This window comes from Camelina sativa, chromosome 7 (assembly GCF_030686135.1).
Source record: "Camelina sativa cultivar CO46 ecotype springtype chromosome 7, ASM3068613v1".
Classification (NCBI taxonomy): domain Eukaryota; kingdom Viridiplantae; phylum Streptophyta; class Magnoliopsida; order Brassicales; family Brassicaceae; genus Camelina; species Camelina sativa.
The window spans coordinates 8,450,579-8,472,020 of record NC_141886.1 but is presented as its reverse complement, the minus strand read 5'-3'; the positions used below and the strand labels follow the sequence as shown (position 1 = coordinate 8,472,020).

The 21,442-nt window shown below is 33.1% G+C and overlaps 2 protein-coding genes across 3 annotated transcripts; both read left to right on the top strand.

Annotated features, from left to right (window-relative positions):
• Positions 1-338: 338 nt before the first annotated feature.
• LOC104700742 (heavy metal-associated isoprenylated plant protein 1-like) lies at positions 339-2,540 on the top strand. 2 transcript variants are annotated; one of them, XM_010416305.3, is made up of 5 exons: positions 339-474; positions 580-769; positions 1,349-1,542; positions 1,854-1,941; positions 2,068-2,540. In XM_010416305.3, exons 2-5 carry the CDS (start codon positions 598-600, stop codon positions 2,355-2,357), a joined length of 744 nt encoding a protein of 247 aa, XP_010414607.1. In that variant the 5' UTR covers positions 339-474; positions 580-597; the 3' UTR covers positions 2,358-2,540. The 2 variants fall into 2 exon arrangements, with proteins under 2 accessions (XP_010414607.1, XP_087312508.1); XM_087456382.1 differs by having other exon boundaries at positions 342-474; positions 583-769.
• A 7,025-nt stretch (positions 2,541-9,565) lies between these two features.
• On the top strand, positions 9,566-10,168 carry LOC104700741 (protein SMALL AUXIN UP-REGULATED RNA 12-like). The gene has a single exon (XM_010416304.3). The coding sequence runs from the start codon at positions 9,647-9,649 to the stop codon at positions 10,019-10,021; it is 375 nt and encodes a 124-aa protein (XP_010414606.1). The 5' UTR covers positions 9,566-9,646; the 3' UTR covers positions 10,022-10,168.
• Positions 10,169-21,442: the final 11,274 nt, after the last annotated feature.

The window sequence follows — 21,442 nt, the reverse complement described above, 5'->3', positions numbered from 1 at the left end:
GCAAGTTGTATTTATAGTTATGTAAATATCTCATTTTCCACCTCTACACTCACGTTTTACTCCAGTTTTTCAACTTGTTACACCTAAGTTGTAAAGAAATATAAGTATTGTATCAATATTCCACACATAACCAAAATAAAATAAAATCGAATATCTCTAATTACAAAAGTGTTTTGGTAATTTCAATATTTATTAAAGAAAAATAAAGTTTTTAATATACCTTATTATATACCTCATTTAATGCAAGTTTGATAAAAAGAGGAAAATGGGGGGAAAAAAAAAGCTGAGTAAAAGAGAAAGGACTAACAACAAAAGTGTACGGTACTGTGAACCTCTCACTCACACACACACACACACATAAACACAGACCCTTCTGTTACGCAGCCGTCTCTGAAACTTTTCGTCGTCTTCTATCTTCTCCCAACTATGTTGTTGAAACCTCGATAGACTCGAAATCTCAGAGATTCATCAAAGGTTCTCTCTCTCTCTCTCTGCTTTTTTTTCTCTCTGCAAATTGCGTCTCCGATTTTGTTTGTTTTCTTCTGTGTGATTGATTCGTTTTTTTTTAACCTGTTGTAGAAGACGATCGAGACGAAGATGGAGAACGTGTTTTGTGAATGTTACGGAGATCATGTTGAAGCTGAGGAGAAGAAGCAGAAGAAACAGAACAGTACGGCTACGACGACGCCAGTCACCGTCGTTCTTAAGGTTGATATGCACTGTGATGGTTGTATCGCTCGAATCGTACGATTAGCTCGTCGTTTGGAAGGTATAAACCCTAGAAATCGAAATCGGTACTCCATGATTCTTCATCCTTTTTTTTTTTTGTAAACAATCGTTTTTGCTTTCAATCGAACAGTGGAACAGTACAAGAATCGAGTTTGATTTCTAAATTTTATTGGATTTTCGTGGTTACGTTGTGCTGAATCTGAGTCGAATCGTCTGTGTTTTGACCGTTTTGGTTTGTTTCTTCTCTGATATGGTTTGAAAGCATCGTGAAATCGACTGTGAACTCTCTGTTAAACCCTAAACCCTGACGATTTTGATCTCTGTATATTACGTTTTATCTTCTCCTTCCTTCGTCTTAATCTTCTTTTGGTTAGATCTTCTCTAGTAATGGTTTCTGAGTACTGTGAATCGATTGTGAAGTTTTTGTTAAACCCCTTTACGATTTAGATCTGATTTGAGAATCATAAAAACCTCTGTTTCTACCATGTTGAAACGCAGGATCTGTGAAGAGTTGAATCTCTTGTGTTTTATGGGTTTGTGGATGGATCCTTGTTTTATGATCGTTTTGGTTGCTCAGTAATCTCATTAACTTTTTTTCTGATTGGTTTAACTGTCTCAGGAGTTGAAACAGTGAGGCCAGAACCTGTTTCGAACAAGCTGACTCTGATTGGGTTTATGGAGGATCCAGTGAAGACTGCTGAGAAACTGCAGAAGAAGAGCAAGAAGAAGGTGGAGCTTATATCACCTAAACCAAAGAAAAAAACCAAAGAGAAGGATGAGAAAAAGTCTAATGATAATAAGGCTCAGACTGTGGTATGCTCTAAATTCAGCTTCAGATACATTTATTGCATAAGTTTGCACTCCATTTCTTGTATATGTCTCGCACAAATGCTGATTCAACTATGACTAGAATGTCGTAGTATCAAGAGGTAGATGTTTCTCAGGATTACTTGCTGCTCAAGTAACATTCATCAACTGAGATTACAAACCGCATTCCTTTGTAGAAAATGTACCGTAGCCAACTAGCCATTATCTTCTAGGTGCTCCTACTGGATAAGTAGCTAATCTAGCCGTTCACAATACTTGCTATGACTTTATAATCTGTTTTTGACTTTCTTGTTTAGGTTGCTGTGACTACAGTGGTACTGAAGCTGAATTGCTCATGTGATGGCTGCATCAAGAGGATTTACAAGACTATCCGTAACACCAAAGGTCAGAGTTATTCATCTCCTATGGTTTCCACTATTTTTGACTGCTACAGAACTTTGTGTATTGAGTTTGACTCAAACGTCAAAACAGAACTTTGTCTTAACATCATTTGAGTAAATGTGTCAACAGGAGTGTATCAGGTCAAAACGGACAAGGAGAAGGAAACGGTAACAGTCATGGGGGCGATGGATGTTAAGAATGTGACAGAGAATGTGAAACGTAAGATGAAGAAAACAGTCCACGTCGTGCCTGAGAAGAAGAAGAAAGAGAAAGACAATGCAGAGGGAATCACCAAAGTCGGGTCTCCGGGTCAACCTTGTTATGGTTGCACTCATGGGCTTGGGCCTTGCCGGTTCCCAGAAGGCCCAATGACTGGTTTTTTCAGTGAGGAGGATCAAAGCTTTTGCAGCGTTATGTGATTTTCGAGGCTAATAAAAACATTTGGAGTATATGGCAACATTTGGATATATATATATATATATATATAGTAGGAGGTAAATAAACTAAGTAGGGAACAGAAAAGAGAAAGAAGTAGGAAAAGTCTGACGGATATATTGTGATGGTCTTGTATCACATGAGTAGTAAAAATACACTATTTCATTATTTTGAGAGCTTATTGCATTTGCAAGGACAGTACAGTAAAGCTCTATAAATTAATAATGTTGGACTAAGACATTTTATTAATTTATAGTGATATTAATTTATCTATAAATTAATAATTATTATTTTATAGTGTAAATTAATAATTATTAATTTATAGATATATTTTTAATTGTTTATTTTTTAAAAAATTATGAATTGGAACAACTATAGCAAAATAAGATTAAACTTTCGGATGTTATAAATTTTATGGTTTAGGAATTGAACTTGTAATATTTAGAAAGCAATATTTACAATAAATTACAAATATTATAGACAAATTGACTTATACACATGAGACACATAAATTCAAATCTATGAATAATAATATCAATTCTCCTATTTTAATAATCTGTCAAATTATCAAATTGTAAATGATGCATATCTAAAAATTAAAACTTTAAATTTTAATTATTTGTATGACATGTTATAAAATATTTTAGAGATATTATTATAGGTTGAAAATACAACATTACAATTGTTCTATAGAATTGAGCTTTAGGAGAAACATACACTATTATATCAGTATATATATATATATATATAAATTTACATAATTATTAATTTATGATATTATTGGGACCATATTTTATAAGGAGATTTCGAAAAAATTATTATCTTATTATCTTATCGAATATTGTTAATTTTTACACTGGCCCGACTTGGGACCAGCAAAATTTATTAATTTATAGTGTTTATTAATTTATAGTGGTTTTAGTGTACGTTTTTTTATTGTGAGGACCGAATTTTTCACACAGTAAATTTGGACTTGAATTTTAGTTAAACAGTGTTCTTTCTGGCCAAAACTTTGTAGGAGGTTACAGAGTAAAAATAGATCAAAAATAGTAAATTCTTTGCTTCCACAAAAAAATAGTCAAAAACTGTTCTGTATTGCCAAAAAAATTCAGGAGATTCCAGAATAAAAATGGGAAAAATGTCAATTAAATCATGAACTTACCCAAAAACGCCAATTAAATCATGAACATTCCCTAAAGCCATTTAAATCATCTATTTGTGTTGTCAATTCTAATTAAACATCAAACTTTTCTAAAAACGCCAATTTCGCAAAATTGGGTAACAGAGCAACTAAGCTCCATTTAACACCTGTTAGATTAACCCATTAGAATAAAACGACGCTTGAACTCGAAATCCCCAAATTACTTCGATCTCTAATCCCTAATTTCACAAACCCAAAAAATCCCCAAATCACTTCACTCTCTAATCCTTTTTTTTTTAATCAGATCACTCTCTAATCCCTAATTCTCTAAATAAACATGAAACCTTGTTTTCGAGATCTTCCCACTGTGGATTTGTCTCACGGTGGATCTTCAACTCTTTCTCCTACAAACGTAATTGAGTTCAAACGTCGTTTTATTCTAACAGGTTAATCTAACAGATGTTAATGGATGTTAAACGGAGGTTAGTTACTCTGTTACCCAATTTTCTGAAATGTGGATTTTGGCGTTTTTAGAAAAGTTTGATGTTTAATTAGAATTGGCAACACAAATAGATTATTTAAATGGCCTTAGGGAAAGTTCAGGGTTTAATTGACGTTTTTGGGTAAGTTCATGATTTAATTGACATTTTCCCCGAATAAAAATAGATAAAACAAAACAGTTACTTTTATTAGATAAAAAGTAAACAGTTCTTAACAATGAAATGGTAATATATATAGAAGGAGGAGGAGGTAATATATATGTATTAGAGAAATATTCTAAAATAGCATTAAAACAAGTTTTATGGATATATCACACATTTCATAAACGTCCAAAAATAGTACTATTTAACACATTGCAATATTTAAAATTAATTTTTAGAATTGTTTTTTTGGGTTTGGGTTCTCAATTTCATATTTAGGGTATAGTTTGGAGGGATAGGGTTTAATATTTTGAATTTAGAGTTTAATTTTGAAAGATTAACTTTGTAATATATTGCTATTTTTGGAATTTTAGAATTTTTTTGCTAAATTTCTCTATCTACTATGTAATATATGATTACATATTACCAATGAGTCATTTTTATAATATAAAATCTTAAGAAACAATTTATTATATATTAATTTAACATCAATAATTAAAAAATATTCTCCATCCAGATATTTTGAAAATCTGAAAAACATATAATATCATATAAATAATTTAAAATATTATTATAATTGAAAATATCGTCAATTCAAATCCGCATTCTATAATCCGGACCCGCTCTACCCAAATATCTTGTTTTTCAGAGCGAATCTCGGATGATTGCTCGAAGACATACCAATTACCAAGACAGTGGTTGAGACTCCGACCGCTAGAAACCTCTCTAGACCAACAATGAATTTTTGTTCTAACTATAGTGTCGTCATTTTCACTTTTCATTATTATTTGATTTTTAAAAAAAACACGTAAGTGATACCTAATATATAACGAATTAGTTGGTGTTTGTTTGGATGTAAGCGATTGTTCTAGTTAATTGATTTACCATATTTATGGAATGCTTCTCTTTGCCTAGTTTTTTTTTGGGGTGTAATCTTTGCCTAGTTTTTGTCATGCCCTTTTTAGTTCTTATTCTTACAAATCGACATACGGATTGGTCCAAGTAGAGTTCCTTACACATATAACATATTGTATGTCATGTTTCAAGCTTTTACGCCCCACGATAAGATATTGGTTATAACATATATGATATGCATGCGTGTTTGCGCATTAAAGTTCGTGCGGAGCAAAATCTTTCTCCAAATCAGGTTTGAGATCTTACATTTAAAGAACATATATGGTCCTTGGACTCGTTTAACTCTATTGCAGTAATGCACCTCGGGTTGATATTTAGCACATAAGACATGAATCTATCTTAAAAGTTAAAATACGTATTTTGTAAACTTGCTTGACTAGGACGTGACTTACGATTTCATTTAGTCCTTCAACCAAGTTTATGTTCAAAGTTTTAAACTCTATTTTCTCTATTATCTGATTCATTAGTTGTAAAAACCTTCTTTTTTGTTTAAATATAAGTTAACATTAAATTCAAAAAAAAATCATGTGGTAACCAACTTATATTGGTCTACTGGTTGAAATAATTTACCATGTTAATTAAGAGACCATGATCCGAAGTAGCCACTAAATATAACATTACTTAATTATTCTATATATATATGCTATATGCATGAAAAATTATGTATGTTGTTTCATATACTTTGAGGGATAAGAACAAAAAACAAAAACCAACTTTACCGTTTAAGCAAATTAAAGAAAATATCTCTTTTCCGCTAACTGAACAAATCTCAAACTTTTGTTGACTAAGCTATATTGGGTCCAACGTTTAGGCACAACGAGTATGATATCACCAATTAGTGTAATCATCAATAGATTAGATACTTTCCTTTGCTTTTGTACCTAGATATTTGTAGATGATATTAATTATCTAGTTTTGTTTATAGCTCAATAACTTAATTTGTTGGTTAATGTTTTCTTAATCAAAATATCCTACCAAATTTTCATTCACTTGCATATATTAGCTGGTTAATGTATCTATAGAGTTGAACAAAAAGTGCAAAATCCATATATATCGAAAACAAGAAGACGATAAACAAATAAAGACCGTGTCGGACCAGCCCGCGGTTATAGCGGAGACTATAGTCAAGTAGCTTTCAAAATTTAATATGGACAGTGCTCTGCCAACGACATTTATATGCCCTTTTTCTCAACTTTTTCCCAACTTCCCAATAATATAAATTCGGAAAGAAGAACGTGGAATTATTTACGCAATCATATGTCTAATCAACTAGCTAGGTCATATTATGTCAAGATGGTGTTGCTATTTAGTCATGTAGTTCTAAGATATTATAAACAAGTTTTCTCCTTGGACTGACGTTCAAAAGTGTCTCTTTTGGACAAGGACCATTCTTCTATTGCTACATGTTTCCGTGTTGCATGCCGACTACTGTTTTTTATGTTATGGTATAACTTGTTGTTTTCAAAAACTATTATTGCTGGTACGAGGTAATTAGTGTGCGTAAGTATGTAAATTACTTAACCGTCTCATTTTTGTGTTGAATAATGGGTTTATTTTCGTTTGGAAGGTTGATCAGGAATTCGTATAAAAAAATATAAGTTTTATCATAATAGAACAAAAATCATTGTATTTTTATCGTTTTCCCCCACATACATTTGGTAGGTGAAAAAGGCATAACTTTAATTTTTTTCTTTTGACGTCAAATTTATATAATTTTTAGATTTACAATAATAAATCTTCCCATAATTTATGTCTTCTTTTTTCCAAGATGTACAATGAAAGCATGATATATAAGTCAGAAGTTTTAACAAAGCTATATATATCTAAAAAGAATGTCATAATAAAATATATTTCAAATCAATTTTCTTTTATATATAGATTTGATGCAAAGATCACTATTGCTCATGAGATTTTTCTGTGGCAAATTTTATAAAAAAAAACTCAGAAAATACATATATAAATTAGAATAACAAAGAAAAATAAGAACAAGAACAAAGAAAATTGAAGAAAACGGAAAGATAGGTCTTAACCTATCTCGGATATGTGCATAGTTTTGCAGCCTTGCACATTGGTTACTCAATAGATAAGAAATTTGATTCGGAGAGATATGGTAAATAAACGTACGTACGCATGACAAACACATGAATCAATTGCGTCCCATTCTAGATTCGACTGACACTGTTTGTATGACACGTCCATGCATTGCATGTTGATACAATAATTGAAGCTAGGCATCAAGCCCTATTATCTTACACCTAGGGAGGAAGTGTCGTTACATAACAATAACATAATAAATTTACACAGCTTTAAGTTAATAATTGAGTAAATTAGCAACAATTGCATACTTATTTCTCAGAGCTCGTTCTTCTTCATTCGTAGAGAGAGACGAAAATGTCAAGGTGGAATCCATTTTTAAGTGATGCTCGTGGACTAATAACAGTATTTTATTTTATTAGAATTTTCTGTTTTATTAGTTGAACGAGGTGTAGATCATGATATATATATCCTTAATATATATATACATATATATATATATATATATTATGACACAAGATGACCAATAAATCTTCGATCAACTGTCTATATAACAACTACAATATCCTTAATCACAAAAATTATTAGTATCTCAAACGGGTCATTAAACATGAAAATATGTGAAAATATTTAGCCGTCCAAAAGAAATAAAAGAATTGAAAACATCATTTTGAATTCACATGTATATGATATAAATGTAGTACGAAACCGACCATGACATTGCATGCAGAGATACAAAGCTAGTGATACACTGCTACTATATATACAGTTCACAAGGACGCAAAGTACTGTGTATACGTGATATATATATAGATGACATTACAAACGATCTATGTGGATTGAACGTGAAAAATATGATGAAATGGTATAGCCGGCGACGTTGTTTGCTTAATTTTTGTTTTCATGCATAACAAAACTCATGAAGTTATAAGAGCTTAGTTTTGTTTTTCGGTTTTCTGTTTTATTTGTTTCAAAAGAAATAAGGCCAATGAGGTTAACCAATTAGAATCTAAATCAATAGAAGAGGTACATTGGATCAGTTGGGTAACATTATTCATAAACATGTTCATAGAATTATAACTTTTTTTTGTCACACACCCAAAATTTCATGAATTTCAAAAACATACCTCTAGTTAAAAATATTGGGGGAAAAAAAAAGAGAGATCAACTAGAATCTGTCCGTCTTCGCACAACCAGTCAGATCACTCTACCATTACGTTGGACTTGTCTGGCTTGTTGGCCCTCACCATGTTCAACTTTTAAATTTAATATTTAATTAATATACATTATTATATATATATATATAGTTTTATATAAAAAAAACATAATTACATATATATTATAAAATATATTATCAAATTTGAAAAACGTGCTGTAAAAAAGTGTTCACGGAAATCTAAGATTTTTTATTTATGAATTTTTGTGATCGTCTGTCCATCTACACGAAAATCAGATAGCTATAACTTGTTTTACATTAAAAAAAAAATCATTGATAGTGTATACTTTTATAAACATGTAAATTACTGAATGGATATTAAATTCACGGTCATTCGGTAAACACGTTTTTCAACACATCTGTTATTTTAACACAAAAAAAAAAAAAAAAAAAAAAACATCTGTTCTCAGTTATACACAACGGGTGTACGTTGAAGGTTGTGGGTTGATGCAGCAAAAGCTATATACGGCATGCATATTCGTTTATTAATTAGCAGAATCTTTAATCATATCAAATAAGTTATTTTTTCCCTAGATCTCTGTGGGTTCAACTGAAAATAAGAGCCCTCCGTCAATTAAAAAATTCATTCAAGTACCTAAAATAACATTTTAGTAATATAATTTAATTGTTTAATCAAATTTAAATTAGTTAGAATTTTTTTAAAAAATAGTAAAAAGACAAGTGTGAGATGAGATTCTTATTAGGATACCACGAGTTGTTTTTTTTTTTTTTTAATACATTAAGTCTGTAGATAGTAGATACTCCCAATGGAGTTACTCTAAGAAAAAATGAGACACAATTTTGAGTTATTAAAGTTAAACAATTAAAAAAGGCTAAAATTAGATAAACTATTTGTAAGAAGTTTGAAAATCTAAAGGCACTTCAAAAATAAAACCTATATATAGATAACAACCTTAAAAACTAATCATATCTTAGTGAACAAAAGGGTTCACCCTATGAGTGAACCCAAGTATTTTCCATAATCTTAGTGGGTTTTCTAGCTAGGTCGTTATGGTTGAGCTTTCTCTGTTTTAATTTTACAGACGGTAAACAGAAAGAAATAAAAAATAGAAAATTATAACTTACAATGGAAACCGCTTTCGTGGAAAATTCAAAAGAAGGCAAACAACCAACTAAGCCACATGCTTTGGTCTCTCTTACTCACTTAACCTTCTTATTTCTTCCTCTTCTTTCTTATCCTCTTTGTACTATTCTTCCTTATATATACGTACTCCTCCTTACATTTCTATATTCAAACATACATTTGTCAAGTTAACCTGAAATCACGAGATAAAAAAGGAAACAAAGGAAACCTAATCTATTAGCATGGCCAGGCAAAGAATGATTACAATTGAGCCGTCAAAGAAGAAAAAGGGAGGAATTGTGAAGCTCAAGAATGTTGTAGAGAGATTGGTGCAGATCAAAGGCTTTTCCTCGGCAAAGAAACCGTGTTCTGTAGAATACGGTCGTGATTCTGTCCCAAAAGATGTGAAGGAAGGTCACTTCGCGGTGATAGCCGTCGATGGGTATCATGAGCCTACACAGAGATTCGTTGTCCCGTTGATGTTTCTGGAACATCCTATGTTCCGTAAGCTTCTAGAACGAGCAGAGGAGGAATACGGGTTCGACCACCACGGAGCCCTGATGGTACCTTGCCAACCAAGCCACCTCCAGATGATATTGACCGAGCAATGGAGTTAAAATTATGCCGTAGTTATTACTGATTTACTTGATATTACAAAATAAAACCGTATTGTTCACTAGAGGGACTCTTGTGATTTATAACAGATATTTCACTTAAGATTTTAGCTATGATATGGGGCATCTAATGAAAAATATATTCACACACTTCAAACTTGCAACACGAGCACTTAAAGGCAAACACAAATTTTAGTTTTAGTCCATAAAATGAATAAAATGGTCTACTGAGTTTAATTTGAACTACTCTTTATTACGAAAAAAAAAATCCATTAAAAATGTGTTGTTTCAGTGTTGATGTTATAAAAAAGATGGTTCAGCGTGTTATATTTGATTTACGACTCTTTATAGTAATATATTTGAATCAGTAATTAAAATAATTATCATCTAAAATATTTATGGACCGATGTGTCTTTTTTTTTTTGGTCACAACGGACCAGATGCGTTTGTTATGGAAACCCTAGGATTGTTTTGTTCTGATGCAAGATGATGTAAGAATACACGAAGCCTTGACACAAAAACACCTCGATGTCTTAATGGACCTTTTTAGTCCACTTTACAACTTGTTACCTCAAATATTCACTTAATATTCTCACATATGATTAGGAAAAGTGAAAGTGGGGGACCTATATATGTTATAGCTTTGGTCGGAATTTAGTAACTTCACATCGGTAAAGCATGAGGACAAGAGTAAAAACTGATGTGGAGAGATATGAGACGTCACACATAGATATTAAGTCCTGTAGATATTTTATTATGTTCTTTACTATATATATAGATATATACATAAATGTATGTAAAAGTGGGACAATAATGCACACCAAACCAAAAGAAACGGTAGGACAATGTACACCAATCCGTACTTGCGTTTTCTCTATCAGTGCCCCCTCCATATCTCCCATATATGTATACACACACATGACCTACGCGAAGGTGTTTCGGACGTGTCTTAATAAGGGCATTGTATAAAGTGTTATCGCCTTTATTGTTTCTAACATCTTTCCTTAAAACATTGGGGTTTAAACTAAATAGGATTCGATTTTTTTTGTTTGTTTTAAGTTTAATCATCAATGAAATCATAATCCTTATAATGTTTTATTAAAGTTAAATGAAGAGAGGGGAAAGAAAAAAAACTCAATTATGGTTACGACTTACGACGGTTGCCCTTACGTAAGAGAAGTTCATAGTATGAAACAGTTGATTATCTTTTTGATAGAACATATTTTATAGTTTATAAAATCTTAAGATATTAATTTATATCTTAAGATTTTGGGGGTTTAGACTTGGGACACTTTAGACTAGAAAACCAGTATACAGTTTGATGATTGCTTGTTAATTAATGTGGCTTTATATATGTAAATGGAAATATGTGTTAATGGTATGTCGAGTCACTTTTTGTACAACTCACACTGTTATAGAAAAGATCATACGTTGGCTGTTGGCATTAATTTGTTAAAGTGATTTATATAGTTTGGACTTTGGACTGGTTTTGGCAATGTAGTTTCTCTAAAATACGTCCGTCAGGATTTGTCATATCAAATTGCTGATAAAACTCACAAACCGACAAATTCCCACAATTTGAAACGTGCTTTTTTTGATTATTTTTCAGAGTTTTGGAAGTCTCTCCAATTTTTTTTTTGTTTTAAATAAAAAATTTCGTAACACATTTTCTCCTCTTATAAGTTATAATATATAGTGGAAATTGCTTGTACAAATTAGGGTAATTAGTGGAGTTAAGAAAAAAGTGTTTTGTCGAAACTTATGTTCGTATTTTCATGTACGTACCGGTTAATTAAACAGATTTTATAAGCGGTTCATCTTGAGTGAACTAATTCCCAAACCAACATCATGTTGATTACTTTCAACACATATGCATACGTGTGAAGGTTCATAGCCAGAGGTATTTATGAACTTTGATAATGGCAGAGCTAAAGTCAAAGTTGAAACAAAAGTACGTACAAGTTAGAGGCTTAGAGCGAAGTGAGATCAACCATATGAGTTAGGATGGAGTACGTATCTGTACTTAAGTGTTCCATACAAATATATAAACATTAAAAAAAAATTAGATATTTAGACAAGAATGCAAGTTCATATCCTTATGTAAATAAATCATATCAATTCTGGTGGATCTAGCAAAATCTTGTGTAATAATAATTTTATTTACGAATATTTATAATGGACATAATAAATTTTATGAATTTTGATCTCTTCTATAATCCTTATGTCTCGTTATTTACTTAAAACTGTAAAAAAAAAAAAAAAAACCATCGGATGGGACTATACCTTATATTAGTTGTTGTGAAGAACTGTCATATATCAAATTTATATCATGAAGACAAAAAAAACAATCAAAGCTATAAAACAAATTTTCTTTGTTAGCCACACAGCCTAACATAGTTCTCAAATTCCAAAGAAAACTAGAGAAGGAAATCAAAGAACCGAGAAAACCTAAAGTAGGAAATCAAAGAAGAACCATGATTTAATGTCGATAGAAAAGAAGAAAAAAAAATTGATGCCTTTTTGGCCGTGCCCTACTGATCCTCAACAATGACAACAGCCAATAAATATTGAACAATAAAATTATTATGCATGCAAGTACGTGCGGTCCACTAGGAAAAGCATGTCGGGTAAACATCGAGCTGAACCGTCTAGATCGTACAAACCATTCATTTTGAAGAAAGTGGTCATAAGATGCTCGAAAAAATAGACAAAAATTGTTATGTTGAAGTTTAACATTTTACTGAAGCTGGAAACATTTGTGTGATTAGTTAATTACTGTTACTTTTTTAATACCCGATCAGAAGTTGAATTACATAAGTTTATGGATTGTGGCTTCACTTCGTTCCACTAGTTCGGAAGGCACGGTTCTTCTACCTGAATAGAATCGGGTTTAAGGATAACTTGTTAAAATATATAATATAAATTATTCTAAGCTTATTCTGAGTCAAATTTCCATTTTCAATTAGACAATTAACAAGCACTATAAACCCAATCCATTTGGTACTACTTATCCTAATCATTAATTCTCATTGGCAAAGTACGAAAAGCTCAAGAAGGATTGGCCCAACCATTTGGTCGAACAACGTTCCTAGAACAAAATGTCCATAATATATATTTTGATTAGGAAGGTGTTAAACACATACTAAATAATGAGAAGTACCGAAGTAGTATAGCTCTAAGCATAACCAGTAACCACAAAGATGTGAACATGAACACACTAATAACGCGTTCTCTTTATGTTATAAGAACGCGTTCTCCTTATGATATAAGAACGTGTTCTTCTCAAGATATAAGAACCCGTTCTTCCTACGATTATAAATGTACATTCTAGTAGTTTCCTTATATTGACTCCACTGTATCTCTATAAATAGTTTGTAACTAGGTCATTATTATTCAAGGAATGAGAATCTCTCCTTCTCCTCTATTCTAACCTAGCCGCCCTCTCTTTCTCTCTTTCTCTCTTGATCATTCTATCTCATTCTCTATTCTTCTTATACTCATCTGTTTGTAATTCTTACATGGTATCATAGCAGTAACGCTCCTATTGTGTTTATTCTCAAATTTTCATCTTCCGCACCAGAATCTCATCATGGATCTCAGCAAAACCCTAATCATCCATGTTACACTCAAAAGTGGAAACTACTTGCTATGGGCAAGGAACAACAAAGACAGCATTGTGCGGTCGCGGGCTCTGGAAGCACATTGAGAGCAATGAAGCTGTGAAGGAGACGACGACCAAACAAGAAGGAAAGGAGATCGTTGTGTGTGACAACGACAAGTGGTTCCAAGAGAACCAAAGTGTTTTAGCCTTCATCCAAAATTCCTTGGATGCTCCGATTCTTGAGTCTTACTCATATTGTGAGACAGCTAAGGATCTTTGGGATACCCTACAGAATGGGTTTGGTAATGTCTCCAATCTGAGTCGTGTGTTTGAGGTAAAGAGAGCAATTAACAATCTCAACCAGGAAGACATGGAGTTTACTAAACACTTTGGGAAGTTCAGATCTCTTTGGGCAGAGTTGGAAATGTTAAGGCCTATCTCGGTGGATCCATTGGTTCTAAATGAACGCCATGAACAAGACAAGGTGTTTGGCTTGCTCTTGACGTTGAATTCGTCATACAATGATCTCATCAAGCATATTCTTCGTTTGGACAAGCCTCCAAGTCTTGATGATGTGTGCAATCAAATTCAAAAGAAGCATGGTTCCATTGGTTTGTTTGGAGCAAAAGGTGATCTTATCACAGCCAACAAATGAGAGGTAGATGTTGCAAACAAGGGCTACTATAGAAATGATGGAAAGAACCGGTTCATATGTGATCATTGCAAGAAGCCTGGACATCTTAAGGAGAAATGTTGGGCTCTTCATCCACATCCTCGCCCGAGAGGAACTAATCCAAGAGCGAATCAATTGAGTGGACATGGTGAAGGACAAGCTCTAATGGTTCCTCAAATCACTGAAGGAAACGGATCAGCTTTAGCAGCCTCCTCGGAGTTGGTGAGAAAATCTAATCTCGATGCACTCATCAAGGCTCTAAAAGAGTCTTCTGGTAACGCCTATCTTACTCTCAATGCTATGAAACCTCTTATTGTTGATTCTGGAGCCTCTCACCATATGATTAGTGATTCTAAGCTAATTAGAGGTATAAAACCGGCTTTAGGAAATGTGATCATAGCCAATGGAGATAAAATACCTATTGAAGGAATAGGGAACTTAAACTTGTTTGAGAAAACCTCTAAAGCTTTTTATATGCCTAGCTTCACCTATAATTTGTTATCAGTTAAAAGGGCGACTAATGATCTTAATTGTTATGCAATATTTGGTCCTAATGATATTTATTTTCAGGATATTAAAACAAGTATAGTGCTTGGCAAAGGAACCACTAAAGATGATCTTTATGTGCTTGAGGATTCAAACATATCTACTTCCCTTTCTTCGTGTTTTAAATCAATAATTGATAAAGCTAATAGTTCAGTGTGGCATGCTAGACTTGGTCATCCCCATTTTCGTGCTTTGGAACTTTTGTTGCCTAGTATTTCGTTTAAGAATAATGATTGTGAAGCTTGCATCCTTGCTAAACATTGCAAAACTGTTTTTCCTAAGTCCTCAACTATATATGAGCATTGTTTTGACTTAATTCATTCTGATGTTTGGACTTCACCTTGCTTATCTCGTGAAAATCAGAAATATTTTGTTACTTTTATCTCTACTTTTATTGATGAAAAATCAAAATATACTTGGCTAACTTTGCTTCCTTCTAAGGATAGAGTTCTTGATGCTTTTACAAACTTTCAAAACTATGTGACTAACCATTATAATGCCAAGATTAAAATTTTGAGATCAGATAATGGTGGGGAGTTTACAAGTCATGCGTTCAAACAACATTTGGCCAAACATGGGATTGTTCACCAAACAAGTTATCCTTATACACCCCAACAAAATGGCGTAGCTGAAAGGAAGAATAGACATCTTATGGAGGTTGCTCGGTCTATGATGTTCCACACAAATGTACCAAAGAAGTTCTGGGGAGATGATGTTGTAACAGCATGCTACTTGATCAATTGAACTCCAACAAAAAAACTGAGTGATATCTCTCCATTTGAAGTACTTAACAAAATTAAACCGTCTATCAATCACTTATGTGTAGTTGGATGTGTGTGTTATGTCTTAAAACCAGGTGAGCAGCGTGACAAGCTTGACGCTAAGAGTGTCAAGAGCATGTTTATTGGCTACTCGACTACTCAAAAGGGATATAAGCGTTATGAACCTGAAGCTAGGAGGGTTCTGGTCTCAAGGGATGTCAAGTTCTTAGAATCTAAGGGATTCTATGATACAAGTAATTGGGAGGACTTGAAAGATCTTCCTTACTCTTCATCAGATAGAGCAGACAATCTCCGCATTCTTCTTGAAAGACTTGGAGTTGCGAATAATCAACAACCTTGTTCTTCTCTGGATGAAACTAATAGTCCTCATAGTCAAGAAGCAGATGATTATGATAAAGCTGAAGATGAATTGAACTCTCTAGGTGAAGAACGTATATCCGAGGAGGATGATCTTGCTTCCGAGGGAGAAGAACCTACATTAGAGGAAGAATATCATGTGGAAGAACACCCGACTCAGGTTGAGGCTACTAAAGCTATTCCCCTCCGACGAAGTGAAAGACTCAAGTCTGCTCCTAAGAACTGGAAAAATTCTCGCATCTTCTACAATAGTCAGGCGGTTGCTCACCCTATACAAGCTGTATGCACTCTGGCACATTTTCCTGTTGAGCATCAAGTGTTTCTCACTCAAATTGATCAGCATTATATTCCACAAAGTTATGAGGAAGCTAAAGAACATAAAGTTTGGCGTGATGCGGTCGGAGATGAGACTAATGCAATGGTGAAGAATCACACATGGGACGAAGCTGATTTACCAAAAGGGAAGAAAGCTGTGACATTTCGATGGATATTCACTATAAAGGATAAGAGTAATGGGGAGATAGAACGATATAAAGCCAGGCTTGTAGCAAGAGGGTTCACTCAAAATTATGGAGAAGACTATTGTGACACATTCGCTCCAGTGGCCAAGCTTCACACGGTAAGAGTAGTGCTCTCATTAGCTACTAATCTATTTTGGGAATTGTGGCAGATGGATGTGAAGAACGCGTTCTTACAAGGAGAATTGGAAGATGAAGTCTATATGAGACCACCACCAGGACTTGAAGACACTACTGGTCCCGAAAAGTTGTTTAAATTAAAGAAAGCAATACATGGGTTGAAACAATCACCAAGAGCTTGGTATCATAAACTCAGCTCAACATTGATGGAAAAGGGATTTAGAAGATCAGAAGCTGATCAAACTCTTTTCACTTATCCAAGCCAAAGATATATTATAGTCATTCTTATATATGTTGATGATATTATCATCTCCGGGAATGACAAGGTAGGTATTCAAGATACCAAACTCTATCTTAAATCAGTTTTTGATATCAAAGATCTTGGAGAACTAAAGTACTTTCTTGGGATAGAAGTTTGCCGTTCTGAAGAAGGACTCTTCTTGTCGCAAAGAAAGTACACACTTGATCTTTTGAATGAGGCAGGTAAAGCTGGATCAAAACCAGTTGAAACACCACTGGAAGAAGACTACAAGGCTGGTCGTAAGGGGGAGCTGAATGATGCTCCTTTCGAAGATGTAAAACAGTATCGACGGTTGGTAGGTAAGCTTATTTATCTTACCATAACTCGACCTGATATATGCTTTGCTGTGAACCAGGTGAGTCAACATATACAGAAGCCAACAGTACATCATTGGAAAATGGTGAGCCGAATACTCAAGTATCTCAAAGGATCACCAGGGCAACGCATATGGATGGGATGTAATGGAAATGCAGAGCTGGTAGGATACTGTGATGCAGATTATGTTGGGGATCATGAAGATAGACGCTCAACATCTGGTTATTGCATGTTTGTTGGAGGAAATCTTGTCACTTGGAAGAGTAAGAAACAAAATGTGGTATCTCTCTCAAGTGCAGAGTCTGAATACAGGGCAATGAGGAAGCTCACAACCGAACTCATGTGGCTCAAAGCTCTCTTGAAGGATCTAGGCATCAAGACTCCAAAGCCGATCACAATGCATTGTGACAATGAAGCTGCTATTCACATTGCATCAAACTCAGTATTTCATGAAAGGATGAAACACATAGAAGTGGACTACCACAAATTCAGAGAACAAGTTCAATTAGGAGTTATCTTGCCATGTCACACCACGAGTTCTGAACAACTGGCAGACATCTTCACCAAAGCAGCGAGTCCCAAGGTTTGTGAGTATATACACTCCAAACTTGGACTTATGGACCTAACCAGGCCACCGATGAAGACCCTAAGCTATTGACTCTATACTCTTTTTCCCTTAGTATGTTTTTGTCCCAAATGAGTTTTACATACTAAGGTTTTTAATGAGGTGGGTGTTCATAGTTTCAAGCTTAACCTCTGTTCCAAATGGTTAAGCTTGAGGGGGAGTGTGAACATGAACACACTAAGAACGCGTTCTCCTTATATTATAAGAACGCGTTCTCCTTATGATATAAGAACATGTTCATCTTAAGATATAAGAACCCGTTCTTCCTACGATTATAAATGTACATTCTAGTAGTTTCCTTATATTGACTCCACTGTATCTCTATAAATAGTTTGTAACTAGGTCAATATTATTCAAGGAATGAAAATTTCTCATTTTCTTCTATTCTAACCTAGCCGCCCTATCTTTCTCTTTTTCTCTATTGATCGTTCTATCTCATTTTCTATTCTTCTGGTACTCATCTGTTTGTAATTCTTACAAAAGAGACTAATGAAAGCAAACAAACATTTGCATATACCTATCGTTACTTGTTTTTCTTTATTATTTATTATTAGTATTCTGAGCATTCTCGTGCATTCATATAATCCACAACTCATTAACGGTCATTATGTATTTCAAGTGTAGTCCCGCAAAAGTTGTCTCAATCGACTCAACATAAGAGGGTGAATTGGTTATTCACAAGAAAGAAGAATGCAAAACATTACATAAAAGGAACAAAAAAAACGAACAATTTACGTATACAAAATTTTCACTTCCATTTTCTACTCCATATATTTTGAGTTCTACCCTTTTGTGAAGCTTCTTTTTCTTTCTTAATTAGCATAAACCCAAAGGCTCCTTTAGCCAAATGAATCATGAGCCACTAAGCCATTCCTCATCCTCATTCTCCTCTTTTGGGTTTCTAACTAACATATATATACTCAGAGAATTTAAGTCATCCAGCTTCTCAGTTATGATTGCATGATCTTCTCGAAGGCCCATTTTCCGCTAACTTCTTTCTAACTAATCCCTTTTACATTACAAATAAGAGCAAACCCTCACTAATGCAATATGAGCCTTTCACTTGCTGAAACCTTCTTTTACTCTCAAGGTCTTCACCGTTCATGCTTCAGATTCTACCACCTCGATCCCGCTCAATTTAAATCCATTTAAACCGGCCACTGCAATTTGAGTTAACAAGAATCGTCGTGCTCTTTCTTTAGAGAAAACTGATATATATATCCAGATCAATATATTTCAGGCTCCTAACGGTTTGATTTAAATTATAGTATTAGTAATATAGACCGATTTAATAATACTCAAAACCAACTCCTATTTTTGAATGTATTTTATCCCAATTTGTATTTAATCACCGCAGTAGTGACCAAAGAAGAATAGAAAGCTAGACGTAATTATATTATCAGTACTATAGACCGATTTGATATTAATATTCAAAAACTAACTCCTATCTTTTGAATGTATTTTATCCCAATTTAGTATACTGAATATACTATATATTTAGTTCTTACATAGTGATCTAGTGCCATAGCCATTAGCCAACGTATTTTCGTACACCCAAGAGCTCCTCCTATCCAAACCATACAATTCTCTGCCACTTTGCTTATCAATAACTATAAACATTGTGAAACAACAATCCCTCTCAACTACCTCTTTCTAAAATCATCCCAAAAACTCATTTTCCTCACACAATGGTCTCCAATTCCATTAAGTGAACCGGATAAGTCCATGGAACGGAGTTGAGTTTACCAGTATCTACTAGTAGAACAAACTCTGTTCCATAGAGTGATCAGGTAAAAATAAATTCGTTTAGAGCTCCCAGCCGAGTTTCATTTAGTGGGTAAGATATATATTTTATTAACGAGAAAATCACATTTTAAACCTTCAAAATGTCATTGAGTAGCACTTTAAACCTTGAGATATTTTCACTAACACTATAAACTTTTAAAATGATTTCACTCACACTTTAAACCTTAAAACTAATTTTTCTGTTTGTACCGCTACAAAAGATGGCGAAACAGTAATATCCGTCAACATAAAATAGTTAAACTATGCTGGTTTGATTCAAGTACTTATTTAATTAATTTAATTTAGTTTAATTATTTATAACGATTGTATTAAAAAAATTAAAAATACATCAAAGCAAAAAACAATGAAACATCAGAGATAAAGTTAAAACATTTCACAAATGTAAAATTGAAGACGACAATATATTTAGAAGATTTTTTGGTTTCCAATGAGAAGTCAATCGATTTGAATCAAAATCCAGTAGAGATGCATTTATTAAAAAGATTAATAATGTGAAGAGTAACGTCATAAAAGTTTTGTCTACAATGAAGATGAACACAAAATTATTTTTTATCTTTTTATTTATTTATAAAAACTATACCAAATTAAAATTAAAATCAAACCAACATAGTTTAACTATTTTGCCTTGACGGATATTATTATTCCGTTATTTTTTATGGTGGTATAAAAATAAAAGTTAGTTTTAAGGTTTAAAGTGTTAGTAAAAGCATTTTAAATGTTCAAATTGTTAGTAAAATCATTTTAAAGGTTTATAGTCTTAGTGAAATTCTCTTGAGGTTTAAAGTGTTACCCAGTGACACTTTAAAGGTTTAAAAGTTAAAACGTGATTATCTCTTTTATTAACTAATGCCTTAAAGACATTTGTTGGAAATTATTTATATTCATTCGGATCATTTTAATTGGAGTGACTCACCACGGATACTTCCATTCTCTGGGAAATGTTTTTGAGCATGCTCGAAGACATCATCACCTGAAGACGGCCATTTTTATTGTTAGACAGAGGTAGATGAAAAAATGTTATCATCGGTCTAGAACGTAAGAGAAATTATAAATGAAAAAGAAAATGACGAGGAAGGTGTAATAAACTACGAATGATGTAAGTGGGAAAGAACTTGTCATCTTTCTTTCTTCATATGTTCTTCTTAGGTTTCTTTATGCTCTCTTTATACCATTTTTAATACCTACTTCAATATTGAGTTTAGCAAAGACATTTGTTTCGATCAGTTTCTTAAATTTATTGACTCCATGAGTTTGAAATCATTGAAATAATTAGTTAATTTGTTTTTTGTCGACAAAACGATTTGTTATTTCCACAATCCATGACTTTTTTCAAGTTTTCAACAAATCTTTGTAATGGGTCAATAAATCTTTATGTGAAATTTACTTACGCGCATGGCCAACATAACATATCTTGTTGAGCAAATGTATTGTTCGTGCATGATCCTTGTTTCAAGAAAATCATTGGTTCTCGTCTGATGCATGTTTTAATACATTTAAGGTATGCTATAATACTGTAGTGATTTTTGTTAAAAAAATTCTATTATAAAAATATACGTCCGGTTTAATTTAAGTTATTCGAAAGTATAAAGTTCAATTAAAATACCGAAGCCATCGATCCCGAGACAATAATCTACAAGTAATAAAACAGAGGACATGGTTTAATGAAGTTATGGTCACAAAACCAGCACATGTAGAAGATAACTTGGACCGTAAGGCAATCAAAATAATGAGAGCAATTGAGGAAGGTTACATTGTATCTAAGACCATTTCCAATGGTAAA